A 25,537-nucleotide genomic window follows, 5' to 3' on the forward strand; every position below is an offset into this window, starting at 1 on the left:
CTCTTTTTGACATATATGTTTTTTGCCATTAAAGTTAATCTTCTGTTGATCATATGAAAGTCTGTGTTAAGCATAGTTTCAAGGTTGTGAATTTTCATGTTGCTATTTTTGAACTTAGTTTCTTCTTTCACTAGCACAATCATGTCTAGCATATACATTGCATAAATGAGATTATTGAAACTAGTGAATAGACTTTTACAAGGCATTCATTGTTTCAGTTTTGGTATGGTCCTTAAGCCCCTCTTCTGCAGTATTAAAACACTTGTCATATTAGTGTGGCACATCCCCCCCTTCCTGCCCCCTCCCCCTGCCACCATGCCATTATTCCAGTAGACAAGAAAGGATATACTAACCAAAAATATAGAGTCCTCAGGTATTCAGAATTAATGATTGGTGATAATCTCCACCATACATGTAAACTGGACAGTTCCAAATTACTGCTTTGATGAAAGTTGGTCACCTAGGTATAAACCCAAAAAATTATATTCTGAACAGGTTGTTGACAGAATCTCATCATTCAAAGTATTGTACCTATTTGGAATACTCTCTTTAAATTGAATAATATTCATTTTTTCTACATTAACTTTCATATTGTCGTTCTCAAAGTGAGCTCTTGCCTTTTTAATAAAATTTATAATCTGTTCAACTAGGCCAAGCTCTGTCTGCACAATAGACATCAGATATGTCATCAGCTTACATAGTGATCAAACAATTATTATCCAGAGAACTTGGGAAATAACATATGAATAAAAATAAAATAGAGCACTTAGGAGCACCAAATATCTATTTCTAATTCTTGACCTTCTCCTCTCCAATACAACTTTATTATCACACACAGTTTCTGTACACTGTTGCCTACCTTTAAAATGTTTATAGCAATTGCATAAGTTTTACAGTGACAATGCTCATTGCAAATTTCTGAAAAGAGTGCTTTGTGATGTAATCTATTGAAAGCTTTTGAGAGGTCCTGGGATAATCCTGGTGCTTGGGACTTTTAATTAATTTTTTCAAGTGCATAATGGTCAAACAGTACTGCAGATGCTGTGGTAGTTTGAACTATTCTGCAACTATGTTGGAAATCACCTAAGATGTTAGCATTGTTGTAATGTTCCAAGATTCCTTTTAATATTATTTCCTCAATCAGCTTGCTGAGTGTTAAGATTAGAGCAATAGGCCTGTGGTTCTGAACATGCTCTATTTTCCCATTCTTGTGCAAGGGTTTGACAACAGCCAGCTTCAACTTGTCAGGGAATAAACAGTCTTCAAGAACACAGTTTATTATATTTCAGAACTGATCACTAAGGCAAAAGGGATGACATAAAACAAAATAACCCCTTTAGAGTCTCAGAAAGCCTTCACCATGGCTTTACTGGCTGAAGGTGCGACTATGAACTTTTTCTTTGGAGGAGAGTTATGTGGTGCCACTCCATGGATTGCCATTTTGTTTCTGTTCAAAGTGATGCCTCATCACATGGAAGCAATTCAGCACAATGGTCCTTCACTACTCTTTATGACATTCTGAACAGTTATGAACCCATGAGGACAAACCTTGTGTACCACAATTGATGGACAAGTGTGTCAGCACTACCAACAGAGATGACCAATTGAACAGTGAAGTTTTTGATAGTGATGCATTGGTCACCTTGAATATCTGCACATTCTGACATTTATGCAATCACAGCTGTGTCTGGCTGGCTGCCGCATGGGAGACTGGACAGGTCTGTGTGCCCTTGTTGCAATGATGCCTCAGTCAGTGATTCACCATGCTTTGTTCACTACCAGGTCTCCATAGACATTCTGCAAGCACCTAAGGAATCCTGTGATTCCATGGCTTTTGGCCAAAAGAAACTCAATGACAGCTCTCTGCTTAAAATGCACCTCCATTACTGTCATCATTTTGAAAGCTACGCATAGTGCCGCCTTTTATTGGAACTTCATGAAACTATACGGGCTGAAGTGGGAATATTGCATGATGCTCTAAAACAAATTTCGTATTTTTAAACCTAAATTGGCAGAGAAAATAAGTGTTGCATTACTTATAGAACACCATTTATACTATACATGTTATTATTGTAGTGAGTACAAGTTCATGTTGATCTTTAATCCCACAAGATAGGATAAAATCTGTAAAATATTTACTTTCCTGGCACTCATGTAAAGTGTTGATGTTTATATCTGCAAGTGCAAACAGATTTACAATTTTATGACATGACATTAATTTACTCAGAACGCCATCAAGCCAAATGTCTAGGAGGAAGAAATTCAAGATTCTACATGAAATGTGTTTATAACAAATCATTGCTCATTTCTTTTTTTTACTAGTGATGAAACCATTCATTGTTTCCTTATTTTATTCTTTTTATGATCACCAGGCATGTCCGTGAAGCTGGTGGTGTGTGCGTAGCAGATGAGGTTCAAGTGGGTTTTGGCCGAGTGGGAAAGCACTGGTGGGGATTCCAGTTGCAAGGTGATGATGTTATACCTGATATTGTTACTCTTGGCAAACCAATGGGGAATGGCCATCCTGTGGCAGCAGTTGTTACAACCAGAGAAATTGCTCAAAGTTTCCAGAACACTGGAATTGAATATTTCAATACTGTAAGTACACACTTAATTAAAATTACAGGACAGTTTGAAAATTACATTTTGTTAGCTAAGTCTCATAATAATGACTTTATGGAATGTGTGTGCTGTACATTACCACAAAATCAATGACATAATCAAAGCACAATAAGTAATTAAAAGCTAATGAGAATTTGTCTCAGTTTTCAGAAGTAATAACTTCAGAGACCAGTTTTAGAAGTATATCTTGCTTGATGTCTTCCTAACATAAATGTGTATGCTTCCATTTTTCACTTTCTTGTCTTAAGAGTCTTTCTTAAGACTCCTGATGTTTCATGGACATCATTTCTTTTCCACAGGATTAATTATAATCAAGTTTTCCCTGTGACATTTAAGTCTCATCTTTATCTATGATAATGATGGAGGCTGAAGAAATGAGTGAAAATTTGTGCTGTGGCCGAGGCTCTACTAGGCAGAAATGCTGGCCATTACACCACCGCAAGCAAGGAGGCCTGTGTTCGAGTCCTGGCTGTAGCTCAAATTTTATTCGTTTCTTCAGTTTACATGACTATCATAGGATTAATTCTGTACTTCTTTAGTGAGATGTTTATCACTTTTTGAACATTTCAATATTACTTCAGTTTTAAAATGAAGAAACAAATACTAGCACTATCTGAGCAAATGACAACAATTAAATATGCAAAAGGAAATAAGTTACTGTTATTTACAAGCTTTCAGAACTTCTGCATTTTGTTTAAGAGAATGGGAGAGATAGGAAATGAAAGGAAAATAGAAGTTTCTGAAATTGCTGGAGTAGCCTAAACACAAGAAAAGCTTATTCATTTTTAATTAGAGCACAGTTTTATTTGGTTAGCTACAGTTTGGCAATGGCTATTTATGTGGATGGACAGATGGTTGTTTATTGGTAGGATTTTGTACAGAGTTAAGAAAGTATGGAGAAGCAAATCTTGCTTGAAGCAGCTGCTGGAAGACTATGAAAAGTGTTTTGGCAAATAGTGAGAGATGCTCTAGGAAGGAAGCAGAAGGGAGGGGAGGAAAGAGTCAGCATTATCCCTGCCTGCTGGATTACAGATTTTTCATTCATTACATTACAAATTAAGGAGACAATATGAGAGTCTGCATTCTGAATTGCCAGAAGAACTATATGACATAAAATTTCTTCCTTGAAATGAGATTTTATATGTCAGCATGCAATACTCAGAGAATCTGTTAAAGACTCAGAAACTGCAACATAAATAAATTTTGAAATATCTCAGTTTATAGCAAAAAGTTGCCAGCCATTAACAGATGGAGATCTTGTCAAAAATTTATTCAAGATTGGTGCTAAAAGCATTTGGCTGAAATCAGTTAAATATTTCAAGAAAGTTCAGTTAAATTGGATGACTCTGCAAAGGAGAGTTATTGCAATGATGGTAAATAACATTTGTCAAACAAAAACTTGCTCAAAGAAAATTTGTTATTTTTCAGGCTACTGACAAATCAAATGACATCACCTCCACAACCCAGATGTTAGTATTTGAACATGGGATAACACACAGACTTGAAGTATGTAATGAATTGATTTAAATGAGTTCATTGTCAGGGCAAATTAGGGGTGGTGATATGTTCACTGCAGCCTTGGAACAGTGTTCAGCACGACTAAGTTAGCAGGCATTATTATTGGTGAAGCACCTTGTATGGTAGGAATTAATTTTGAACTGGTGTCATTATTAAAACAGCATTTAGGGGAGTATGGTGATGATTTTATACAATTAATTACACTGTATAATCCACCAGGAGACTTTGTGCCCGAAGCAAATAGGTTCAGAATATCTCATGAAAGTTGTGCTTTCAACAATTGATTTCATAAAATCTCATGGTCTGTCACAGGCAGTTTAACTTATCTTAGAGACACTGACAGCAGCAAATATGGTGTCTTCATTTCTTATAGAGAAATAATACGGCTAATTTGTGGTAAAATTCTGGTTTGATTTTTTAATTCAACTGATGAAAGAAAAATTTTCATGACAAAAAAGAAAAATATCTCTGAACTAAAAAATTTTATTGTTGTTTCTGTTGTTGTTGTTGTGGTCTTCAGTCCTGTGACTGATTTCATGCAGCTCTCCATGCTACTCTATCCTGTGCAAGCTTCTTCATCTCCCAGTACCTACTGCAACATACATTCTTCTGAATCTGTTTAGTGTATCCGTCTACGATTTTTACCCTCCATGCTGCCCTCCAATACTAAACTGGTGATCTCTTGATGCCTCATAATATGTCCTACCAACCGATCCATTCTTCTAGTCAAGTTGTGCCACAAACTCCTCTTCTCCCCAATCCTATTCAATACTTCCTCATTAGATACGCGATCTACCCATCTAATCTTCAGCATTCTTCTGTAGCACCACATTTCAAAAGCTTCTATTCTCATCATGTCCAAACTATTTATCGTCCATGTTTCACTTCCATACACTCCATACAAATATTTTCAGAAACGACTTCCAGACGCTTAAATTCAATGTTAACAAATTTCTCTTCCTCAGAAATACTTTCCTTGCCAGTCTACTTCGACCATCATGTTATTTTGCTCACAAAATAGCAAAACTCCTTTACTACTTTAAGTGTCTCATTGTCTAATATAATTCCCTCAGCATCACCCGACTTAATTTGACTACATTCCATTATCCTCATTTTGCTTTTGTTGATGTTCATCTTACATCGTCCTTTCAAGACCCTGTCCATTCCATTCAGCTGCTCTTCCAAGTACTTTTCTGTCTCCGACAGAATTACAATGTCTTCGGCAAACCTCAAAGTTTTTATTTCTTCTCCATGGATTTTAATACCTACTCCAAATTTTTCTTTTATTTGCTTCACTGCTTGCTCAGTATAGAAATTGAATAACATTGGGGAGAGGCTACCATCCTGTCTCACTCCCTTCCCAACCACTGCTTCCCTTTCATACCCCTCGACTCTTATAATTGCCATCTGGTTTCTGTACAAATTGTAAATAGCCTTTCGCTCCCTGTATTTTAATCTGCCACCTCCAAAATTTGAAAGAGAGTAATCCAGTCAACATTGTCAAAAGCATTCTCTAAGTCTACAAATGCTAGAAATGTAGGTTTGCCTTTCCTTTATCTAGCTTCTAAGTCGTAGGGTCAGTATTGCCTCACGTGTTCCAACATTTCTACACAATTCAAACTGATCCTCCCCGAGGTCAGCTTCCACCAGTTTTTCCATTTGTCTGTAAAGAATTCCCATTAGTATTTTGCAGCTGTGACTTATTAAACTGATAGTTCATTAAACAGATTTTCACATCTGTCAACACATGCTATCTTTGGGATTGGAATTATTGTATTCTTCTTGAAGTCTGAGGGAATTTCTCCTGTCTCATACATCTTGCTCACCAGATGGTAGCGTTTTGTCAGGACTGGCTCTCCCAAGGCTGTCAGTAGTTCTAATGGAATGTTGTCTACTCCCAGGGCTTTGTTTCAACTCAGGTTTTTCAGGCTCTGTCAAACTCTTCACGCAGTATCGTATCTCCGATTTCATCTTCATCTACATCCACTTCCATTTCCAAAATATTGTTCTCATATACTCCTTCCACCTTTCTGCTTTCCCTTCTTTGCTTAGAACAGGGTTTCCATCTGAGCTTTTGATATTCATACAGGTGGTTCCCTTTTCTCCAAAGGTCTCTTTAATTTTCCTGTAGGCAGTATCTATCTTACCCCTAGTGAGATAAGCCTCTACATCCTTACATTTGTCCTCTAGCCATCCCTGCTTAGCCATTTTGCACTTCATGTCGATCTCATTTTTGAGACGTTTGCATTCCTTTTTGCCTGCTTCATTTACTGAATTTTTATATTTTCTCCTTTCATCAATTAAATTCAGTATCTCTTCTGTCACCCAAGAATTTCTACTAGCCCTCGACTTTTTACCTATTTGATACTCTTCTGCCTTTACTATTTCATTCCTCAAAGCTACCCATTCTTCTTCTACTGTATTTCTTTCCCCCATTCTTGTCAATTGTTCCCATATGCTCTCCCTGAAACTCTCTACAACCTCTGGTTCTTTCAGTTTATCCAGGTCCCATCTCCTTAAAATCCCACCTTTTAGCAGTTTCTTCAGTTTTAATCTACAGTTCATAACCAATAGATTGTGGTCAGAGTCCACATCTGCCCCTGGAAATGTCTTACAATTTAAAACCTGGCTCCTACATCTCTGTCTTACCTTTACATAATCTATCTGATACCTTTTAGTATCTCCAGGCTTCTTCAATGTATACAATCTTCTTTTATGATTCTTGAAACAAGTATTAGCTATGATTAAGTTGTGCTCTGTGCAAAATTCTTCCAGGCGGCTTCCTCTTTCATTTCTTACCCGCAATCCATATTCACCTACTAAGTTTTCTTCTCTCCCTTTTCCTACTGATGAATTCAAGTCACCCATGACTATTAAATTTTCGTCTCCCTTCACTATCTGAATAATTTCTTTTATTTCATCATACATTTCCTCAATTTCTTTGTCATCTGCAGAGCTAGTTGGCATATAAACTTGTACTACTGTGGTAGGCGTGGGCTTCATATCTATCTTGGTCACAATAATTCGTTCACTATGCTGTTTGTAGTAGCTTACCCGCACTCCTATTTTTTTATTCATTATTAAACTGACTCCTGCATTACCCCTATTTGATTTTTTATTTATAACCCTGTATTAACCGGACAAAAAGTCTTGTTCCTTCTGCCACCGAACTTCAATAATTCTGACTATATCTAACTTTAAGCTATCCATTTCCCTTTTTAAATTTTCTAACTTACCTGCCCAATTAAGGGATCTGACATTTCACGCTCCGATCTGTAGAACGCCAGTTTTCTTTCTGCTGATCACGACATCCTCTTGAGTAGGCCCCGCCTGGAGATCCAAATGGGGGACTATTTTACCTCTGGAATATTTTCCCAAGAGAACACCATCATCATTTAACCATACAGTAAAGCTGCATGGCCTCGGGGAAAATTACGGCTGTAGTTTGCTTTCAGCCGTTCACAGTACCAGCACAGCAAGGCTGTTTTGGCTAGCGTTACAAGGCCAGATCAGTCAATCATCCAGACTGTTGCCCCTCTTCAGGAACCACACGTTTGTCTGGCCTCTCAACAGATACCCCTCTGTTGTGGTTGCACCTACAGTTCGGCTATCTGTATCGCTGAGGCACGCAAGCCTCCCCGCCAACGGCAAGGTCAATGGTTCATGATGGAGGAATTAAAAAATATGGACTGTTTATGTGACTTAGCAATTCTAACATTACAAATCGTTTAAATATGTCGAATAAGTGGCTTCAAGGCAAAAATCAATTGATTACTCAGCTTTATGATCCTATTACATATTTTGAGTGTTTCAAACACATCTGAAGTTGGGCAATTATGTTCATTTTCATGATTACAAGAAAATGCCAAATAAGTTGAAAGGCTGCTTTAAAAGTATATGCAATTAAATAGTTTCACTGATTTGTAGTAGAGATGCTGAGTCACACATAGGCACAACAAAAAGACTTTCACAATTAAAGCTTTTGGCCATTGGCCTTGTTACATTCCATCCTGGATTTGCTATTGATACATTTATTTAACAAACCTTTTGACATTTTGCCTGGAAAAGCACAAGAAGTAGTGCAGCTGGAACTCACTGACATGCTAAACTATGACAAACAGAGAATTAAATTCGATGAAACAAATTATTAAATTTCTGCTACTGTGTCAGTAGAAACAAATTATAAGTTATAGGTGAATAATGCATTAAAATATGCTGGCCTCTTTGATGTCAACTTATATCTGTGAAAAAACTGTTTTGATAATGACCATCAACAAATCAAAAAGCAGTAACTGCCTGACAAATGACAATTTTAGTGTTCTTCCTTCTCATCCTGTTTGGTAAGCCTCCCCAGACCTGGGGTTCTGGGTGACTTTTCCGATCTCTATCTCTTTTCCTAAACCTCACCAGTCCTTTTCATTCACCCTGCTTCCTTCCTCCCTCAACCCTTCTGCCAGAAGGAGCCACTGGCTCTGAAAGCTCACAAATTGTAATACCTTTTATAAGTGTGTTTTTCTGCTGCTTTTTGGCGAGTAGCTTCCTCCTAGGAAGGGGAGTTCCTGGGATGAATGAGTAGTCCTGCCATAAGCTCCTGCCAGTCTTCATGCCGTTCAGGCTGGTCTGGCAAAGGTGTAACCTCGTAGGTGGTTGTGTCAGTTGATGCAGGCATCGAGCGACAGTGAGTAGCGTGACCCACAGTATCGTCTGTCTAGAGCAAACATTTGATTGAAATGTGGCTGGATTTGCCATCCGTGTGTTGTTTTGATAAGAAGGGAAGGCATGGAGCTGGGTAGTCCTATTGCTGGTGTCAAATAGGATAACAGCCTGGAGATGTCAGCATATACACAGTATGATAGGCCCTCAAGGATGCCAGTAACCATACAGAGGAGTGATGTGTAGGGGACATTTGAAATTTACAATAATCCTTTACTTTCTCTTTCTTTTCTTCACTTTGATACACTTTCCAGATACCAACTTGGAGGATTTAAAAGCAGTCAGTGGTACCAATGCAATAGGAATGTTAAGGCATGTGTTTTGTAGCATCCCAGTGAGAGGTGCCAGGAGCTGTTTTATCTTGGCCAGAGTCAGCGAGATGTGATGTCATCTTTTAAATTCTGTAGTTTAGTTTTAACTGTCATTATGATAGTGGTGTGTATGGCAATTGAAGTGCTTAACAGTTCATTGTCTTAACTACATCTGTTGTCACTTCCTGTAAGCCCATCATCTTCCTGAGCAACTTGTTGCCAGTGTTCAGTATGATACAAAATTCATCTTTCAGTGATGCTTCTGTCTTGACAGCTGAATACGTAGGCTTCCACATCTGAAACAGTGGCATTTTTTTTATTTTGGGAGGAATGCTTGAACATCTTGTACGTCTGTAAACTATCTCAACATCTGTATGGAGGTGACCCTTCTGTATCGACACATTAAAGTGAAAAATGGTGCAGAAAATCCATTCTATGAAGAGTTTGGTCACATCGGAAATCACGAAGGTCCACCGTAATTTCATTGTGAAATCAAAACTCAGCACCTTGCTGCACTAGCCAAAAGTAGGTATCTTAGAATTGTTCATGGCAATGAGCCAAGAGGCAACAAAAGATCATTCTTCAAGTTTAGCTGGCAGAAAATTGACATCCAATGCCCAGTCAATTAAATTCTTCAGGAAATGCAGCTTGACATATAAGTATGTGATGTATCAACATTGTGACCTTTGAATTGTTGAGCTGACAAGTGCAGAAGAGCCACATTTCTGATAGCATGAAGGGATTTGCTTTCTTGAGAAAGATTGTCGTGAGCAAACACCATATCACATGAAATGGAAGATCCTTTAGTTGCTGTGACGGTGGAGTGTAGGTATTCTACATTAGAGCAACTGGTTGTGCCTACACCTTCTTGTCGGCCATTACACAGAGGGCTGCATTTTCTAATGACCTGTCCAAATCAGGAGTGGTCCCAACAGTTTTAAGAGCTAACTGACATCACAGCTAGCACTCTACTGTCAGGCAGGCTTAGGGCTGCAGGGACCCACTGAAACTTCACAGAATTTTCATAGGACAGTACTGATGTTGCAGTGTAATTCTTCTTGTTCTGGCAGTGGAGACCACTCACCTCTAGAGGTGTGCACCATAATTACACTTGCAACGTCACACCTTATTCATGGGGCCCTACCTCAGCTATCACATAACAACACATATCTTGTCAACAATAAGTAACTGTGAGTGTAAATTGGTGGTGTTACATGAAACTGCAGCAATTTTCACTGCAAAAGGTGAGTGGTTAAACTACTACTTGTTGAGCATTGCCTCAGACACTTCAGATTCTGTCACGTGGGATCAAAGATTACAGCAGAATGCAGAAGGTGATTTCTGACTGATAAATTTGCTTGCCAAAACTTGCTGCGTTCAAAGTTCTGTCAGTTTATGCATTTGATGAAGCACATTGTCCTTAAGGTGCATGTATTTGCACACCAATGGTGTGTTATGTACAATGTCAGCCAATAGCAGTAAGGTTTGAGTGTCTAAACTATTGAACATTAGAGTGAATTTTAGGTTCTCATCAATAATACCATAGGTGTCAAATGAAACTTCCAGAAGCTGAAACCATAGGTCTGGTTGTTGTGGGATGTATAGTGGAGTGATGGATTTTTCTACCACTGTGGAAGATGTGATGCAGCTGCAAATCACACAAAGTACCTGGCACCTGTCCAAAACATACTGCGACTGGTGGAATGGTTGTCACTTCCTCCGTATAACCAAATGACTGTCTTGATGAGGTGGTGTGAATGGGAATATCATCAGGTTTGATGTGTTTGTCATCTGCCATGTCACCACCTGTAGGAATGTCAAACCACAATAAAATACACTTTATTAATTTACTGGAAGAATACATAAAACACAAAGTGAGGATACATAGTACGTGGAATAGTGATCAAGAAGGTAATGTGGGTTCAACAACAAATATTCCACACTACCATTTTTAGTCTTAGTCTTAGGTTAATTGTGACATCACACATCCATCTTTGTTCCATCAACAGTATTACACTATATTTGATAACTTTAGGAAAAAATATTGTCCAATATAGCAGAACCATTGCAAGACAAAGACCTGCATCATGGGCACACTTCAGTACAGCTGACAAGTGGATTAGTTGTTTCTGAAATGTCTTTGAGAAAATACCAAACAATGTAGTCTAGGTAACAATAATATTTTGTCCTTTTAAGATACTGAAGAAAATTTTTCATTATGTGCTGAGGTGGCTGGAGTGCTGCACACATCAGATGGCATAACTCTGAAAGGCTATCAGGTCTTAGGGAAGCAGTCTTTTCCCAGTGAGCGCATGAATCTTAATCTGCCTGTGGCCAGCCTGGATATTTGTTGTGGAGAAATACTTCTCTTCTGTCAAACATTCTAAGGTGTCATCAATTTATAGTAATGTTTATACATCCTTCTTGGCTATTCTGTGCCCCTGATGTAAATCAACACAGAAATGCCAAGCACTATCTTTCATGAGAACCACAGGAGAAGAACTTGTGACTGAATGATATCATCTCACAGCTTCTTCTCCATTTCGTTTTGAATTCTCCACCTTTCAGTTGTAAATTCCCTGTATGACCACTGACATGTGGGGGCAGGAGGGGGGGTGGGGTGCTTTGGCCGTGGGGAGGAGGGAGGGGGTTGTTGACCAAAGGAGGGGGATAACTCTCCAGTGCTGATCCACTCTGGATCTGAATGCAACTGTTCCTCAGTCTAGCCAGCTACTACTGGCGGCAGGACAGTAAATTCTTCTGGTAAGTCATCAGTAACAGTAGAGAAACTTGATTCTCCAATGATGGTCTGAGCTGACTTTCCTGAATTGGGTAGGCTACCCCTACACTCATTTCCATAAATATGAGTAATCAGTGTTAGTGACAGCTGTTAATCCAGAGCTCTCCTTGTTGACTTGTGATGATTATGATCATTGCTGGAAAATAGGTCTTTTTTGTGAAGCTGAGTACCTCTTTGCACCTGGCAGTTTAACTAAGTGGACAGACTATTCAATGGAATCAGTGTTTTTAATGATCGTGGAATAAGTGTGTCTTCAGTGATAGAAAATCCTCTAAAGCAATTGTTGCATGAACTTTACCAATCTGAAGTTCAAATCTTTACAGTCCATCATTGCTTATGAAGCCAACAAGAAGCCCCATACAAGGACTATACTAGCTGCATTCTAATAAAATCCACCAATTTACAGGGATGTGTTCTGTAATTGACAATTATTCTCACAACACAGGTCCTGTCGGCTACACATATTTTCCATTTGCAACCTCCAGCACAATGGTCGTTGTATCTTGAACATAATCTTCCTTAGATGGTGACAGCATCTGATATCATAGGAAAGACCTCTAAGAATCAACTAGTGCCTGCACAGATTGGCTGCCAGTGTTGTCTTCAGTGTGATTTCCTGACATACTGGAAACTGCCATCGATGGAGGTTTTTCATATATAGTGGTGTGACCTCATTTACAATATGTAACAATCAAATTTTAGTTTAGCATTTTCTGGCCAATTTTTGGTACCAGCATTCTTAAGGGGTCTGGTTCATCAACAAAAAGAGAAATCTTCAAAAATTTGTCAGTTTTCTAAATAGTGCAGCTGAAAGAACAAGAGTTGTAAACCCATGTAATGCTTATCATGTTTCAACAGATCTTTTGGGAAGCACCTGATGTATGAACAACAGCTTTGGATCTCTCACTTTTTTCTCGATTGTATTTTGTGTTGTAAATGAAATAAAGCATATTAATTACTTATGTACAGCATAGATGCTCATATCTCAAAATAAAAACAAATTAAAAGCTTGATGTTTCTGGATGTTTTTTACATTATTTTTTTAAAGAAGATATTTAAAGAGATGGTGCTGTCATAAATTACAGTCCAAAAATTTTTTTAACAGTGATTATCAAAAATATTTGTAATTAACTCATAGTTTGTCTTTAAAATTCTTTAATTTTCAAATTTAAGTGATAAGAATAATATACTTTCTAGTTAAATATATTTTAAGACAGTATATAAAATTTCAGCCCCCTTTCTTTAATAGTTTCTAACTAATGTCTACCTGAAAATAAAAAAAAGTGAACTTCTAGGAAATTCAGTGCTTGTTTCTCTACCTACCCTGCATAACACTAATGCATCCCCATCCCAGGTCCATATTCATCTTGTTACTGGTGCTGTTCCTCCTCCCATTTCTTTTTCAGATGTCTTCTTTTTCCTGCTTCACTGGTGGCTACCAACACTGAGTTCTCTGCTTTGAAGAATCTCCTGTGGTCAATGGCAATTGAAGTTCTTTTCATATTTAGTCCGTCAGGCATTCCCATCAATTCAATAACCCTAATTTTTTTCACTGAAACATAGCAGAACATCCAGCACAGCTAGTTTCAAAGTATTTATTCCTTCACAACAGGTTTTAGTATTCATACACATGTACAGTTGTTAAAACTCTCATTTGGGTTTTGAGTCCTACCATGTAATTACTTCTCTAATAATTTTGTGCCACTACGATATCACAGACTAAATAGTCATAAGAAACAAACACGTTTTTAACAGAGGTGTCTGACTGACAGAGGGACATCATCATGTGTGCAGACACTTTTAAATTCCTCTAATTTTGGGGCTTAGTTTGATACAGCTTCCTCAAAGTGAATTTTTTCTTGTTCAGAAGACTACACAGAATTCCTTACAACCAAAATTTAAAAAATCATTTTTTGACACATATTTATCTACTAGGCCCCATAAGAATGGAAAGTTTTACTCAAAATACATTAAGTTATCACTTTTTGCAGTACGGTGGCAATCCAGTGTCATGTGCAGTCGCCAATGCTGTGATGGATGTTCTGGAGCGTGAGAACCTCCGCGAGCATGCAACCAGGGTGGGGAACCACCTGCTGAACCTGATGCGGCAGCTGGCCAACAAGCATCACATCATTGGGGACGTGCGTGGCGTCGGCCTCTTTGTGGGAGTCGAGCTGGTCAGGGACCGCGAGACCAGGGAACCAGCCACAGCAGAGGCACAGCATGTTATATCCAGGTCAGAAGCTCACAAGAAAGTCTCTTTTATCATTTTGGGCACTAGGTGGGACCTGTATCCATTTTACTGTACAATGAAACACTGATACTGAGCCTTCTCCTTTCCTCTGTGTAGTTGTCAACTATTAATCTGTGTATTGTGATTGAGTGTGATGAGCATTTTTATGTGTTGTATCATGTTTGTACTCCTGTGTGTGATAATGTGTAGGAAGGAAGGGAAAGGGTTCAAGCCTGTCCTGAATAGAGTTTAAAGCTCTTAAATGGCATTATTTATGTTTCATGGAGAAACTAAAACAGAGACTTCATTGACGTGAAAATAACCAGTGACATGTGTCAAACAAACTTTATTTCATTACACCATGAGCAGTTTTGAATACTTCTAGTAAAAGGAAAAGGGGAGTAGCTGCATACATATACATAATTTAAAGTCAGAGGTAATACTATGCAATGAATATTGATGTTGGAAAGCTCTGTATGTACAGAAGTGGATCCGGAACTGTGCAGACTAGTGATGCTCACAGTTTATACAACCTACCTGTAGGAAATATATTGAGCTTTAGCCAGACATCAGACACAATAGAAATAATATAGTGCAGAATGAATGTTGCCTCAGGCCTGAACCTGGGACCCAAGTATGCCTCATGTCCTGCCCTCACAGTCTTACTTCTGTTATTACTTCATCTGATACCTTCCAGACTTTACAGAAGTTCTCCTGCACACTGCTGAAAGGAGTGGCTACTTCCTGTGATTGAAAGTCATAGTGAAAGAGTCACTGCCAATATATCAGGATACTGGCACTGATACGTAGAGTTAGCATCCAGACTGGTCACACACATGTTCTACTGGGCACAGATCAGTGAATCCTTCTGGCCATGAAAGTACCTCAGCATCATGCAAACAGTTCATAGAGACTCATGTCATGTGTGGGTGAGGGTTTCCCTGTTGTAAATAGTTCCAGATACTGACATATGTCAGGAAGCACATAAAGAGGAAGGATGTCCATGATGTACCGTTGTTTGATCAGTGTTCCCTAAATCACTACCTGTGGTGACTTGAAGTCATACCCAAAGGCTCCTGACACTATGATACTAAGAGTAAAATAACTCTGCCTCTCCAAAGCATTGGAAGAATGGTACCTCTCCGCAGGTTACCACCATACTTGCCAACAATGGTCACTGATATAAAGCAGAACCACAATTCACCACTAAACACACTGCGATGGCATGCAGCAGCAGTCCATACTTCTTGGTCATGGCACCACTCAGAAAACACCCACTTGCTTTGCGGTGTTAGTGGCAGACTACACACAGGTGTTAATTCAGGTGGGATCACTGTATTTCACACCATGCATTTTGTAATCCCACCTTGCATAGGTCAAATGTGGTCAACCAGAACCCCAGTGATGCATATGCCTGACCTCACATTCCCATGCAGTGCAACATCAGGTCATTGTCACACCCAAATGCTCTACAAACTTGGATATTGCCTGACTCGACCAAATGGTGAAATGGAGTCCCACTCAAACTCTGTCAAGTGTTGATATCACTGGAGTGTGCAGCATCTCTGTCTCATTCATAGTAATCACTCAACATCTGATGATTTTGATGTACCTTATATACCCTACCAGGATTGGTAAGAACACTAATCATGAATAACACTAATACACTCTGATGGCCACAGTGCCTGTCACAGAGAAATGCAACTCTAATTATTTACTTGTTTTACTTATTTTTGGGGGTGGCTACTTCCATTACCAACTGGATAACATTGCTATATTTGTTGAGGATCCGTGTTTGATTGCTGGTACCTCCTCAACTTTTTGATAAGGTAGGGAGGTCTGGAACAAGGTCCACTCAGCTACATGAGGCCAAATGAGGAGTTGTGAATAAAGAAACAGCAATATCACAGGATTCCTCTACTAGCAATAACAGTTAGAGAGATTGGAAACATACTGATTGCATGTCTCACAATCACAGATCACTCCTTGTACTGCCCTGTAGGCATCAGTTGGCCAGTTGGAACAGGCTTAAGACCTAATCTATAAGTGATGTGTTATACTGATGTAAGGTTGAATGTTAACAGCTACTGAGGAATATCCCTGCTACAAGTGATCTACAAAATTCCTTCACCATGTTTACTGAAGAGAACACAGGAACAATTAGAACACAAAACTGGTGAATACCAGGCAGGTTTCTGCTGTTGTCATTTATGCAGAGAACACATATTTAATCTAAAACAATTCTAAAATAAATGCCATCAGGTATGCTCCAATCATTTGCACCTTCATAGATTTCAAGAAGGCATATGATTTCTTTGACCAACAGGTCTTGTTCAGACACTGCCTGACACAACATCAAAAGTTAAATTCATGAGTGAAATCTATGATCCCTTCATGATCAACACACAGACAAAGGATTATCTCCACAATTGTTCAGCCTAGTCCTGGACAGAATAATGAGACAATGGGAAAAAGAACTGAAAATCCAAGGGCATTGGAAACCAATATGTCTAGGACAATCGTAAGATGGTGATCTAGTCATACTTCAAGGTATAGAACCAACAGCAACCAAACAAAGAGAAATACTAAAAGAATACACACAAAATTTGGCCTGCAAATCTCTTTCTAAGAGTCTGAATTTTCTGCTTAAAATTAAACATACAAAAATAAACACAAAATATGGCAAAATTCTGAGTGAAACCTTCGAATCTACAAGAGCAGAGAGCTCACTGAAGACTTGAGTACAAAAAATGTAGTGAGCATATGGAAAGACACAGGAAATATATAATAAGAACTGCATATCCATTCACACAGAGATCAGACCCTATAACAAAATATACAATAACAAAGGCTTAAACAGTGTATGCAAATGAGACACTAATGCTCTACACAAAAAGTGGCATGCAAAGCAATGTTGGCCCACAGTGAATATGCCAAACCTGGCAGTAGATGACAGAAAATGAAGCAAAAGACAATGAGTTATTTGTCTTTACATATGTCTGCCTGTGTCTGTATATGTACGTATGGATATGTGTGTGTGTGTGTTGTGTGCGAGTGTATACCCGTCCTTTCCCCCCTCTAAGGTAAGTCTTGTCGCTCCCAGTATTGGAATGACTCCTTACCCTTTCCCTTAAAAACCACATCCTTTCTTCTTTCCCTCTCCTTCCCTCTTTCCTGATGAAGCAACTGTGGGTTGTGAAAGCTTGAAATTTGTGTGTGTGTTTGTGTGTTTTTCGTCTCTATCAACATACCAACACTTTCATTTGGTAAGTTACAGCATCTTTGTTTTTAGATATATTTTTCCCATGTGGAATGTTTCCCTCTATTATATTCAATTATTAAATTTGTTTAACACATACAACATGCAGCCTACGATGCTGGAAATTACCAGATATGGGGATGGGTCTGAAACAACACTTGATCAGATATTTACCAACAAACAAAGCTGTGAGTACAATGTTGAAGTAACAGAGTGTGGCTTTTCCGACAGTATGGCTTTTAAAATTGATGATAAGGAATGAGAACAATAATAAATGCACAGTCACTGAAAAATATGTACAAAGAAGACTTATGAAGGCAAACAACATAAGGGTATTTAATAGTATGCTAAAAACGGTGCAGTGGGGCTTAGAAAAAAGTGATGATGCAGACAAAATGTATGACAGTTTTCTCACTGATTATAAATATTGCTAGGATGTAACATTCCTGTTTGTTAAAAAGAATTAAAGTCAGAAGACAAACACATGGGTAAGACAAGGGATCAAAAAATCAGCAAACACCCTTAGAAACCTATGCAAACATGCAAAAATAAATACAACAATAAACCATACTATAGGAATTATAGAAAGGTCTATAGGAAAGTTTACAGGCAGCAAAAAGGCTAAGCAATGAATCATACATTAATAAGGGAAGCAATAAATCAAAATCGATCTGGAAGGTTATAAACAATAGCATGGGAAAAAGTAAAACCAAGACCCATAATTTCAAAAGTAAAAGTGAGGGCAAAGTGATAGAAGATGCTCAACAGGTAGCCAATATATTCAATGGACATTATGTGAACATAGCACCAAACCTAATTAAAAGTCTGTGCAATTCAAACAACAAAAGCATAAAAGCACCAACTTGTGAAAAGACAATGTTTCTGTACCCAGTAACAGAATGTGAAGTTACAAATGCTATTAATAAAATAAAAAATAAAATGTCTTATGGTATTGAAAGAATTCCAGACAAGGAAATCAAATATAGTTCTACCAGTATAGATACTCACCTAGCTGACATTATTAATACTTCCTTCAGGACAGGGGTGTTCCCATCAAAACTAAAACTCTCCATAATAAAGCCGCTTCACAAAAAGGATAGTGCAGCTCACATAAGTAATTATAGGCCAGTGTCATTATTGTCAGGTTTCTCTAAAGTAATTGAAAGAGTAATGTATGAATGGCTTGCTGACTTCCTGAATAAAAATAAAATACTGGCTAATGCTCAACATTGGTTTAGAATGTACAGATCCACGGAAACAGCAGTCTTCCAATTCATGAAAATGTTTCTAAATGCTTTGGACAAGAACAAATTAAGGTGCAGGATATTCTTAGATTTATCTAAAGCATTTAATTTAATCAGCCATGACTTATTGCTTATGAAGCTAGAATTTTACGGGGTCCGGGGACTTGCCTTCAAATGGTTCAAGTCTTATCTCTCTGATAGACAACAGAAAGTTCAAATATGTCATGAAGGCAAAGAGTATCTTTCAGATTTCTAAAAAACTAGCTATGGAGTGCCCCAGGGTTCCATGTTAGGCCCTCTGTTGTTCTTGGTGTACATAAACGATTTGCCAAACCATCTGACAGTTGCAGAAATGGTGATGTTCTCTGATGACACTAGCATTTTTATAAAAGGATACACTGAGGATAATCTACAGCAGAGTGTCTCTAGGGCAATAAATGAGACAGAAAAATGGTTCAGCGATAATGCTTTGATCATAAATATGGATAAAATGGTATTGATAAATTTCAGTAATATTAAAAGTAAAGCTAGAAGAAGAGTAAAAACTGAGTTAGGAAACTGTTATTGCACAAGATCCATACACAAAATTCCTCAGTATATGGGTGGATGAGCACTTAATATGGGAAAAGCATCTAGAAGTTTTGAGTAAAGGATTAAGTAAATGCTGCTATGTGATAAGAATGCTTCGGGAATGTTGCATCACTGAATCATTGCTGTGTGCCTATTACGCTTACGTGAACAGTTTGCTTAGATATGGTGTCATCTTCTGGGCAAATACAGGTATGGCAAAACAAGCTTTCAAACTTCAAAAAAAGGGCTATTAGAATAATGAAGACTGTCATACAGGGAAATATTTAAAGAATTTAAAATAATGACATCTATGAATGTGTATGCTTTCTGAAAACTCACCAGGAATTTTCAACATTAAATACTCAGATTTATAACCATGAAACAAGGAACAGGGATGATTTTCACATACACACACACAAAGGAGCACTCTACCAAAAAAAGTGTAAACTACCAGCTTGGAATGCTTTTTAGTGCATTGCCTTCTACAATAAAGAAAATTAAATAATTTCATAAATTCAAGGTTGGTCTTAAATAATTTTTACTAACACATAGTTTTTAATATTGAAGAATATCTGAATATGGAAAAGTAATATTATTTATATTTCTATTTATTATCGAAGTTTTTGAAACAAATTAAATATAAGAAACTGTTTTGTAATTGACTACATCCATAAAATGTCTATTGTTAATGGATGAATAAAGAGAGAGATTGATTGATTGATTGATTGAAAGACTTACCATGCTAATTGGTAGCTAGGTTTTTGTAATATCAACTTTGATATTGCTCTGCAGATAATTCACAGGGACAGCCATGTTTCTACTGTTGAAAATGACATCATTCATGACTAGAAACCTGTAACAAAATTTTATGACAGCATCTGGTTTCAATACTTTTAAGGTTTCTGGTAGTCTGTTGCAATAATTTTGCCACAGTTGACCTGTGTTAAACATGCATCAAGAATGTGAGACTCCCCCTATGGTTATATTTCCACAAGGGGGACTTTTTTTTATTGAAGTCTTCTTTTCTTCTCATATTGGCTGTATCCTACCATCACCTGCTATTCATTACATCCTACTGTCTCAAGCTCCCACAAGTTAGCACAATTGTATAGGGATAATGAACTTAACCACCATGAAGTTGCCTTTACAAGCAGAGACCATCAATACCAATATCATGGTCTTCAAAACTGCTAGCCATATAATCAACTGTAATGCTGAAATATATATTTTTCTTATAACCAACAGCACTGAATCTACTCTGTCCACAAAATGCTGAAGTTCAATTCTAACAATGTTCACAAAACATAAATATGATCAATGGGATGGCATTGAAAGCTCTATTAGACTGCTTATAAATGAGGCAGTTGTACACAGAAAAGTTGAAATGTCAGGAAACAGTAGCAAAATGCAGGAAAACCTTGGTGCATAGATTGACTGTTGGCCATCAGCATTAATTAATGTTTTGCATTGAGTACAAATAAGCAGAAAGACTCATTTCTGTTCTGTTGCATTGAATACAAATAGGCAGAAAGACTAATTACTGTTGAATTATAGTACTGGTGATAAATGACTGGGAACAGCAACAGTTGTAAGATAACTAGGAGTGACTTTGTTAAATGACCTTAAGTTGAGTGACCATATAAAATTATTTGTAGGATAAGCAGATACAAGGCAGATTTATTTATACAGTCCTAAGGAAATTAAACTAGCCACAAAGAAGTGGCTTAACGACACTTGTTTGACTGAATCTTGCATATAGCTCATCAGTCTGGAACAGTTGGCTGATAGGATTAATACAAGCACTACAGAGATGTTCACCAAACTCCAGTGGCAGGTGGCATTGCACCTAACAGAAATGATTGCTATTAAAACTCTAGGTCATCAGTCTTCTGACTGGTTTGAAGCGACCCACCATTATTTCTCTCCTATGCCAACCTCTTCATCTTAGAGTAGCACTTGCAACCTACATCTTCAGTTATTTGCTGGATGTATTCCAATCTCTGTCTTTCTCTACAGTTTTTACCCTCTGCAGCTCCCTCTAGTACCATGGAAGTGATTCCCTGATGCCTTAACAGATGTCCTATCATCCTGTCCTTTCTCCTTGTCAGTGCATTCCACATTTTCCTCTCCTCTCCAATTCTGCACAGAACCTCCTCACTCCTTACCTTATCAATACACCTAATTCTGACAGGGGTCATAAGATCACACTAACATTTCAAAAAAAAAAAAAAAATCAGAGTTTAGAAACTATTAGAGACAGAGCATCATGGTTTGTTATAAAACATTTACCAGCCCTCAAAGTTTTTTTCTGTTATGCCAATATTTCAATGTGTGGTCTACTGCTCACTCACTGAACATCAAGGTGATATTTGAGCTCTGCCCATGAATGGGTCATTGTTGCAGCATCAACATTTCTGATTGTTTCACTGATTCACGCATAAATGGTAGCAATGTCATTGACTGGTGTTTTTTTACAGTGATTCTTAACACAACTTCACAAAAAGAAGTCTAATGGTGTGACATCAGGAGACTGTGGGGGCATGCAATGGGATCATCATAATACATCCACTTCTCAGGAAACGTCTCATTAAGTGCATCACACATCTTCATACTCCAATCTATGGGTGCACCATAGATCTGATGGACAGATGCAGCTTTTCAGTCTGTGGGAGCAGTAACTGTTCGAGCATGTCCATATAAACATATCTCATTATGGCTTTCTCTGCAGGGAAAAATTGGTCTATCGCCCTATTGTGCATTAAGCCACATCAAACATTGAGGTTTGTGCTATTATTGATTTTTTCACTTGTGTTGTCTGGATTGTCAGAGCCTTAAATCCTACTGTTGTGGCAATCCACATGACCAAAAGTGTGGAATGTCATACTGAGGCCAGCATGGAACATGTAATTGCAAACTGCAAAGGAGAGACATCAGACTGCAATGATTGGACATTTGAACTTTGTCGACAAAATACTTAACACTTAATGCGCAACTGGTCTTGGTTCCTTCAGTTCACATGATGCGTGACAACTGACTTCGGGGCTTGTGTTGAAATACAGCTTGCACTCTGCGACACATGCTCAAGGCACAGGGGCATCCACTTCAAGGAAGGTCTTTGACACTGCCTGTCTCTTTGAAGTTTTTGAACCATCTTATTATGACCATTTTTACCATTGTTGCCCTTCCATATTGTTGTTGATATCTCTGCAGTACTGTGGTCATATATTTGGATTCTGCATACCATATGACATATTACACCTTCTGCTGGTATGTCTCTATTTTGATACACTCAGAGACAAATTTGCAACAAAAGACAAAGGAAAAAAAAAACTTTGAGAGCTGCTAAAATTTAACAACAAACTGCGGATGTCTGTCCCTAATGGTTTCCAAGTTATGATTTTTTGAAATGGTAGTGGCACTTTGTGGACACCCTGTATGCTACATATATCTCATAAAACGAACACAACAGTGAAGTCAGAGCTTACTGTCACTGGTTCCTCCCACACACCATCCATAAATGGAACAAAAAATGGGGAAAATGATAGTGTTAATACAAGTACACTCTGTTATACACTGCAAGATGGCTTCTGAAGTATGGGTGTGCATATAAAATACCTCCAAGATCTGTTTTCTCCTGATATCTTTGTCTGCAGATTATTACACCTTGAAACTGATCTTCTTTCATGCAGTCTCTGTTGGCAAAAATAATTATTTTATAATAATGGTAGAGTAAACACGTATGATACAAGTACAGTGTTCTGTTGCTGTTTTTTTTGTGAATTTACATGCTACATATACAATAACATCATGTTTACAGATTAACACGGCATTAACTGTCCACAGAACTCAAGACAATACTATTCTCAACTTGGATATCATTGTGGACTAAGTATCTCTGTTACACTCTCAGATAAAATATTGGAAATTCTCCCAATCCTTTGTTCATTTCTGCTGCACTAACAATCTCGTGTCACCCAAGAAATGCAGCATCTCCTCCATTATTTTATGGAACTTTTCTGTAATTGTTCTGTTGTGACTTAGTAATTTCACATCGTTAGATTTCCTTTGATCGAACCGTAGTTTTGTAATATTGCAGATTTAAAAACTCATCCAACCAGTCTAACAACCACACCTTTTTTGCACCCCTCGACATCAGCGCAGTTGGTTATAAAGAAATACAAGGCAGCAGTCACATTGTTTGCCAGCTCTGTTGCTATTACTGTCCAGGCTTGTGCTTTTGCTTGTCTGCCAGCAAGACTGTCAGCCAGAATACATGGCTACTGGCAAACAGTGCTTGACTTAGAAATAACCCCTACAGTTACTGAGTAATCTGTCCAGCAGATATTTATTAGCTGTTAGGCAAGCAGAGGTATATAGCTTTCCCCAAATGCTAATTCCTTTTTAAGTTAGGTAGACAGTACATTTAACACAACAGTTTGAAGTCGAATATTTAAAAGTTATGGTAATTTCTTCCCTTTTATTCCATCTCTTATATTTTCAGTATACTGTATTAAAACAAGTGTTTCTTTGTATCATTCATTCACATGTTCTCACCCAATTCATTTTTATTTTGGCTTACTTTTTAATTTGTCTTTGTTAAAAAAAAAATCTTGTGTGCCTAATATTTTTCGTTGTACCCCTTCAGATCCCAATCTTGATATTCCACTTCTCCTTATTCTTTGTTACAGCTCCTGGAGACTTGCACATAAATACTGAAAAACTCAAGCATAAGAATTGCATTTTGGCATCCAAATGCTCCCCTATGTGACAGTCATTTTATGTGGATGCACAGGTGTGTGTGTGTGTGTGTGTGTGTGTGTGTGTGTGTGTGTGGGTGGGTGAGTGCATGTAATCTTTAAGTACATGTATGCAGTATCCACCATCATTCATGATTTGAGTAGACACCTGACCTAATTTTTGAATGTTGTTTCCATACTCAAATTTACATTATCATTTATAATTTGCAATGCTATCATGAAAGACAACTACTCACTGAGCAGTAGATAAGCACATAAATGGCAAGTGAAATAGAGCAATTCAGTTTTCAAACCTACATTCTACTTTATATTACACTTACAGCGTATATCTTCACATCTGGATACTCTTCTTTACATAACTTCCAACAACATACAATCATGCTGTTCTCCATACCTTCTTTTTCATTGCTGTTATTCTATTTTTTTGGTGTCTCATTTTATTGTTTTCTCACTTGCCTTTTATTTTTTTTATCTTAATTCTCCCCCCTTCCTGCTTTAGCTCCCTCCCCCACCTCCACCCTACTCAATCTTTGTTTCCTCCCAGTTTGTAACTCTGCTATTAATTTTATTTCTCTTCCTCTTAATCCACCTATACTTCTCACTCCAACTTCATCATTTCTGGACAGACGTTGCCATAGTGCTTCTCAATGAACTCATCCAACATATTCCTCCTTTCTCCTCAACGAAGGAACTACTAGTTCTGAAAGCTAGGTTACCTTCTTGTACTTTTATAGGCAGTACAAAGAATTTTACCTCCTGGAGGTAAGTGTGGCCAGCCAACTTTATTTGTACAATATTTTTGTTCCATCTGCAGTTTTCCATTGCCATATTAATTAATTACCTATTAAGCACTAGCTTCATATGAGTCCAGAAAAACCCATTCCTGAATATGTGCCATTTACAGCTATTTATTTAATAACAAAACTGATACTTTTTTATCTCTAATGGGAAATTAAGACTTCACTAACAGCAATGTGAATCAAACAGATTCAGTTTCTGTCCTTAATTAATGATAACAGTCATCATTCAATTCTGACTGGGGAGAAATCACTTATGGGGTTCCTCAAGGCTCACTTTTAGGCCCACTACCGTTTCTCACATATGTAAAATCTCTACTGTCTAATGTGCAACAAGCAGAATTAGTTCTTTTTGCAGATTACACCAGTATTGTATTCACTTCCAGTATACATATAGAAATGGAAGAAATGGTAAACAAAGTTCACAGCGATATCATTGACTGTTTTTCTGCTAATGGTCTTGCCCTAAATTTCACAAAGACACATCATATTCAGTTCTGCACCTCTAGCGGTACTGCACCAGTGATAAGTGTAACACATGGTGATGAAATAATACATGGGGTGGAAGCTTCAAAATTCTTAGTTGTCCATATTGATAAGAATTTAAATTGGAAAAAACACATGTTGGAACTCCTATTCCTGTACATCAAATCAAATGATTTGAAAATTATACGTAATGAGATGAATAAACCACATATCACATAAAATAACTT

At 37.7% G+C, this 25,537-nt stretch overlaps 1 protein-coding gene across 1 annotated transcript in view; it reads left to right on the forward strand.

Moving 5' to 3' along the window:
- Positions 1-25,537, forward strand: part of LOC126284717 (5-phosphohydroxy-L-lysine phospho-lyase-like) — a 115,007-nt gene that overhangs the window by 87,770 nt on the left and 1,700 nt on the right. The window contains exons 6-7 of the mRNA XM_049983854.1: positions 2,373-2,598; positions 13,956-14,200. Coding sequence (XP_049839811.1) covers positions 2,373-2,598; positions 13,956-14,200 — 471 coding nt within the window. The remainder of the gene's footprint in view (positions 1-2,372; positions 2,599-13,955; positions 14,201-25,537) is intronic.

The sequence above is a fragment of the Schistocerca gregaria genome, chromosome 1 (assembly GCF_023897955.1).
Source record: "Schistocerca gregaria isolate iqSchGreg1 chromosome 1, iqSchGreg1.2, whole genome shotgun sequence".
Taxonomy (NCBI): domain Eukaryota; kingdom Metazoa; phylum Arthropoda; class Insecta; order Orthoptera; family Acrididae; genus Schistocerca; species Schistocerca gregaria.